Source organism: Protobothrops mucrosquamatus, unplaced genomic scaffold (assembly GCF_001527695.2).
Source record: "Protobothrops mucrosquamatus isolate PMUCROS unplaced genomic scaffold, P.Mucros_1.0 scaffold4273, whole genome shotgun sequence".
Lineage (NCBI taxonomy): Eukaryota > Metazoa > Chordata > Lepidosauria > Squamata > Viperidae > Protobothrops > Protobothrops mucrosquamatus.
In genome coordinates this window covers 31,415-37,214 of record NW_015390191.1, presented here as the reverse complement: position 1 = coordinate 37,214, position 5,800 = coordinate 31,415, and the positions used below count along the sequence as shown (strand labels likewise).

The 5,800-nt window shown below is 44.2% G+C and overlaps 1 protein-coding gene across 1 annotated transcript in view; it reads right to left on the bottom strand.

The window, feature by feature from the left end:
• Positions 1-580: 580 nt before the first annotated feature.
• Positions 581-5,800, bottom strand: part of LOC107298779 (UV-stimulated scaffold protein A) — a gene marked incomplete at its 5' end in the record, with an annotated part of 28,333 nt that continues 23,113 nt past the window's right edge. The window contains one exon of the mRNA XM_015828143.2: positions 581-701. Within this exon, the coding sequence (XP_015683629.2) occupies positions 608-701 (94 nt within the window). The remainder of the gene's footprint in view (positions 702-5,800) is intronic.

The following is a 5,800-nucleotide window of genomic DNA, read 5'->3' as shown; positions in this document are numbered from 1 at the left end:
CATTTAACATTTAATCACTTGCATGTAGAAACCAGAATTGTAATCTTTTCTAGGATCTCCTGAGCTTACACACTAGAATCAGTTTGTACTGCATCAGATTTTGAGCATATTTAAGTTATAAGATTTATTCACAAACAGTATAAACATTACAATATATTTCCGGAATATATACAATTCCTAAGCCTTTCAACGTGCCAGGATGAGCTTCGTATTTTCTTAAGAAAGCCCAATGCTTGTTATTAAATACATTAGATTAATATAAATATATACCTCTATATGAATGAGATTGTTTCAATCAATCCTTGATTACGGAATTGTACAGCAGTGTCCATGGAAGAAGTTTTAAAAAGGGGGCGACAGCCACTCAATTGAAGCCCCTCCAATTTTTGTACCTGCAGTGCCGTGTTTTTCAAACTGGGCCACTTTTAAGAGGGGTGGACTTCAACTCCCAGAATTCCCCAGCCAGCCATGCTGGCTGGGGAATTCTGGGAGTTGAAGTCCACCCCTCTTAAAAGTGGCCCAGTTTGAAAAACACGGATATTGTATAAGGTGCTCAAAACTGCCATGGAGTTTTTTTTCCTTTCTTAAGTCTTGCTCTTGGCGACGTTCAATTCAGCGCGTAGTTGAACTGGTTTGCAAATTTTTCGTGCTTCCGCTGGTCGATCCGATTCATCGCTTTGACGATTCGCTTCACTGCGCCTCTGCAAAGCAGAACAAGGAAGGGAAAAGGAACACAAACTATTATTTCATACACAGGTTGGCTCGGCCAATTTTGTTGGCAAAAATAACCAGGTGGGCTTAATTAATTCCTTCTTGTCCTGCCCTCTGGTGCTTTGGAAAATAAGTTGGGGCAGCCCCTCAAATACTGGAAGACTGCTATCATGTCACCCCCCCAGTCCTTCTTTTCTCTAGACTGGCCATACCCAATTCTTGGAACCATTCTTCGTAGGTTTTGGTCTCCAGGCCTTTAATTGCCTTAGTTGCTCTTCTCTGAATTTTTTTTCCAAACTCTCAACATCTTTTTTGTGATATGGTGACCAAAATTGGCTGCAGTATTCCAGGTGTGGTCTTACTCAGGCTTTATAAAGCGGTACTAGTACTTCGCGTGATCTTGATTCTACGCCTCTGTTTATACAACCCAGGATTGTATTAGCTTTTTTGGCTGCTGCCGCACACGGCTGGCTCATATTTAAGCGATCGTCCACTAGGACTCCAAGGTCCCTCTTACAGTTGCTGTTTTTGAGCCAGGTGTCACCCAACCTGTATTTGTGCCTTTGCTTTTTTTCCACCTAAGTGTAAGACTTTGCTTTTCTCCACACTGAAACTCATTTTGTTGGATAGGGCCCATTGTTCGAGTCTGACCAGATCTTTTTGGATCCCGAGCTCGTCTTCCGGGGTGTTGCCTATGAGCAGCAGCAAACAAATTCAATAAGTAATGAAATAAATAAATTTATCAGCTTCCTGCTGCCCATGGGTTCCTCCTAAAATGCCTTTCCCGATACGAAGCATTTAAAAACCAACCTGATTAACCAGACGCAATCTGCCACTCCGGTGTGTGTGTGTGTGTGTGTGTGTGTGTGTGTGTGTGTGACAGTTTTAGGCCAGGAACTTAATTGGCAGGAGAAAAGTGAGTCCTTAGCACAACACAATGGCCTTGACACTTTTGTGCCATATACTTTTTTTTTTTTTTTTTTTTGCATTAGCACCCCCCCGGCTTGTGAGATCCTGTAAATGAAATGAGATCTCTCCCGCCTGATTGGTGTGCAATTCCACTTTAGCCTTATTGGCAGGGCCGAGCTCGGCTTCATCACCTGCACATTTCACGTAATTTGGGGCTGTTATATATAAAGCCAAGGTTATCATCGTGTTTAGGGCCGCAAAGTATGAAACCTATTAAAATATGACAAGATTGCTTTCTCATGCCGGGTGCTAGTCCGCACTCCAAGTCATTAGTCCCGAAGCGCAAATCCGCTAAAAAGAAAGAGAAGGAAGGAAGAAAAACAACTATTTGAATTTTATTTTCTAAATCTGACGTGAAATTCGCCTGATTAGTGCTTTATGACTTATCGGCGATCCGGAATAAGAGCAGATAATGCCAGATTGTCACGGACAAAATGCCGCTTGCCGAGGAACAGAAGAAAAACCAGGTAAGTCTCGTTATTTATAACGGGCGTGACTTCGAGACGAGAAAAAGAACATGGTTTTTAAACCACGAACTTTCCTCAGAGGAATTCCTCCAGGCTTGCCGGGATCGTAAGCGCTAATGTTTCTGTTAGGGACGGACGGCGTTCTGCTTTTTTGGGGATTTAACAACATCTGCTCTGCTTTGTTGGCTTTGATCCTACAAGAGGCGGGTGAACTTCAAAGTCCTGGCAGGTACCAGGTGGGACGTCTTTCTTTGCACACAACTCTGTCTGAAATAGCACAGGGCTTCCTGCCTGAGCAGGGGGTTGGACTAGAAGACCTCTAGGGTCCCTTCCCAACTCTATATTTCTGTTAACGTCTGTTAAAATCTTCCGGGCTGGTCTGTGACAATAACAAAAAAATGGACTGAAAGTCTTCAAGGCCATTGCTCCAGATCCACAGGTAGTCCTCGACTTATAACAGATCATTTAGCGACTGTCTAAAGTTACAGCGGCATTGAAGAGAGAGACTTATGACCGTTTTTCACACTTACGACCTTTGCAGCATCCCCAGGGTCACGTGATCAAAATTCAGGCATTCGGCAACTGATTCACATTTACGACGGCTGCAGAGTCCCGGGGTGGTGTGATCCCCTTTTGCGACCGTCTGACCGGCGGATTCCTTTAACAATTGTGTCATTAGTTGTGATTCTCTTAACAACGTTGGAAAGGAAGGTCGCAAAATGGCGGCAAAAGTCACTTTTAAGGACTGTCTCGCTTAGCAACAGAAATTTCGGGGTCAACTGTGGTCGTAAATTGAGGACTGCCTGTATAGGCCTGGCCACCAGAGGGGCTGAGACGTTCTACCTATGAACTGGAGGGCTGCTCCTGATTTGCGCTCTCCGATTCGGCGGCCAGAAGGGGCAGGAAATTGTGCGTTTCATGAAGAGTCGGTGTTCCTATCACAAGATGCCGGAAGACTAATGACACACTTGTTTGTTTGTGAAGGAACTGCGGTGTGTAATAAACATTTTGCTCCTATGCCAGTGATCTTCTTGGACAATCAACCTCTATACTGGAAACCCCTTCCTTGCAGAAAAGGCTATTCCAGGTTTCATCAACAGGACTCAAAAGGAGTAGAAGAAACCTTGATTTGTGGTTTAATCCTTTGATAAGCTATCTTCTCTGACGATGGATGTTGTCCGGGCCAGATTTAACCATGGGAAGCTAAACCTTGATTTGTGGTTTAATCCTTTGACGAGCTACCTTCTCTGAAGGTGGATATCATCAGGGCCAGATTTAACCATGGGAAGCTAAACTTTGATTTGTGGTTTAAAACCTTTGATGAGCTACCTTCTCTGAAGGTGGATATCATCAGGGTCAGATTTAACCATGGGAAGCTAAACTTTGATTTGTGGTTTAAAACCTTTGATGAGCTACCTTTTCTGAAGGTGGATATCATCAGGGTCAGATTTAACCATGGGAAGCTAAACTTTGATTTGTGGTTTAAAACCTTTGATGAGCTATCTTCTCTGAAGGTGGATATCATCAGGGTCAGATTTAACCATGGGAAGCTAAACTTTGATTTGTGGTTTAAAACCTTTGATGAGCTACCTTTTCTGAAGGTGGATATCATCAGGGTCAGATTTAACCATGGAAAGCTAAACCTTGATTTGTGGTTTAAAACCTTTGATGAGCTACCTTCTCTGAAGGTGGATATCATCAGGGCCAGATTTAACCAAGGGGAGCTAAAGAGACTCTATCTGAAAAATTGTCTTGAGGACAACTGGAGTTGAGATGGGTGCCACTAACATGCCTTTAATGCTAAGGTTTTCAAATACACTTAGCCAATTAATTTATTGGATTTAGGCATCAGCCAACAAAACAACTCTGTGAAATTCACAATTTCTAAGGGGGTGTGTGGGAACAAAGAGAAGTGTTTAAGTTAGCCTGTGGAGTTAAAACCTTTAAACCCATGATTTAAACTCGGGTAGCTGATTTGATTCCAATAGGAATATTATTTTTTCCTCCTGGCAGTCCTATAATTAAAGAACAAGCGTGCCACAAGACCCTTCCATGAAATCCTCTTCTTATTAGTTCTGTCTGTTAATTTTATTCAGGATAAAATTAAAATGGAACCAGTCACGCCTGACCGAACAGTCCGGTTCCATCAAGAAATCCAGGGAGGTCTTAGGCGACTTTAAAGACCTAAGAAATTAATTTACGGTATAAAGAGGAATTCTGCCCTCCATTCTCATTCCAGGCAGCAAAACCCACCGTCTACTTCGGCTATAAAATGGGCTGTTAAAAACAGAGCAGTGAGTCACTCCCGTTTCAGATCTAAAAAGCTATTTCTTTTAACGTTCTATTTAACTCCTCCGTTGGAGATGGCGGGTTCCCTTAGTAAATCAGCAAAATAAGTTCTCTTCTCACCCCAAATGCACAACTCAATTATTCTCCTACCTGCTTCCCCCCGCCCCCCCAAGCTACGTGGTAAAATTACTACAGGAGTAGAAGTGGAGGAGATGGGAGAAAGAGAGAAGACGCAACCAAAAACTAGACAAGGGGCAGGATAGAGAAAACAGATGGTGGATAAAGGAAGGTTAGATAGCTCTCTAATGCGATGTTTCTCAACCATGGCACCTTAAAGATGTGTGGACTTCAACTCCCAGAATTCCCCAGCCATGAGGAATTGAAGTCCACACGTCTTAAAAGTTGTCAAGGTTGAGAAACATTGCAGGAGAGAGCTACCTGAATTCAACCTTCCTTCATCCACAATGCTAATTGGACAATATTAAAAGGACGACCCGACGCTTGAGACCAAGCTGACTGGGGAATTCTGGGAGTTGAAGTCCACATAGCTTAAAAGTGGCCAAGGTTGAGAAACTCTGCTTTGAGGCCTCCAATATCAGGGTGGTTGATGCCACATGTCAAACCAAGGCAGGTTTAATCCAGAAAAAAACCCTCGACTTGGCCCAAATTAGCTACTCTACAGAGTGTGAGGTTTCAATAATCCCTCACACACACACCCCAAAACCCACAAAAATTTGGGAACCCCTTTCTGGTTCCACCTAGCTCAGGGGTAGGCCACCTTGGCTCTTTTATGACTCGTGGACTTCAACTCCCAGAATTCCTGAGCCAGCCATGCTGAGGGGAAAGGGAGAGGTTTCCAAGCTGAGCCATGCTGGCTGAGGAATTCTGGGAGTTGAAGTCCACGAGTCATAAAACAGCCAAGGTGGCCTACCCCTGGCCTATACTCTCTCTGGATTTGGATCATATGACCATGGTCAGGGGTAGGCCACCTTGGCTCTTTTATGACTTGTGGACTTCAACTCCCAGAATTCCTCAGCCAGCCATGCTGAGGGGAAAGGGAGAGGTTTCCAAGCTGAGCTGTGCTGGCTCAGGAATTCTGGGAGTTGAAGTCCACGAGTCATGAAGGGGCCATAGTTCCCCCACGCTGGCTCAGGAATTCTGGGAATTGAAGTCCACAAGTCATCAAGAGGGCCAAAGTTTCCCCCATGCTGGCTCAGGAATTCTGGGAGTTGAAGTCCACGAGTCATGAGGGGGCCATAATTCCCCCATGCTGGCTCAGGAATTCTGGGAGTTGAAGTCCACAAGTCATCAAGAGGGCCAAAGTTTCCCCCATGCTGGCTCAGGAATTCTGGGAGTTGAAGTCC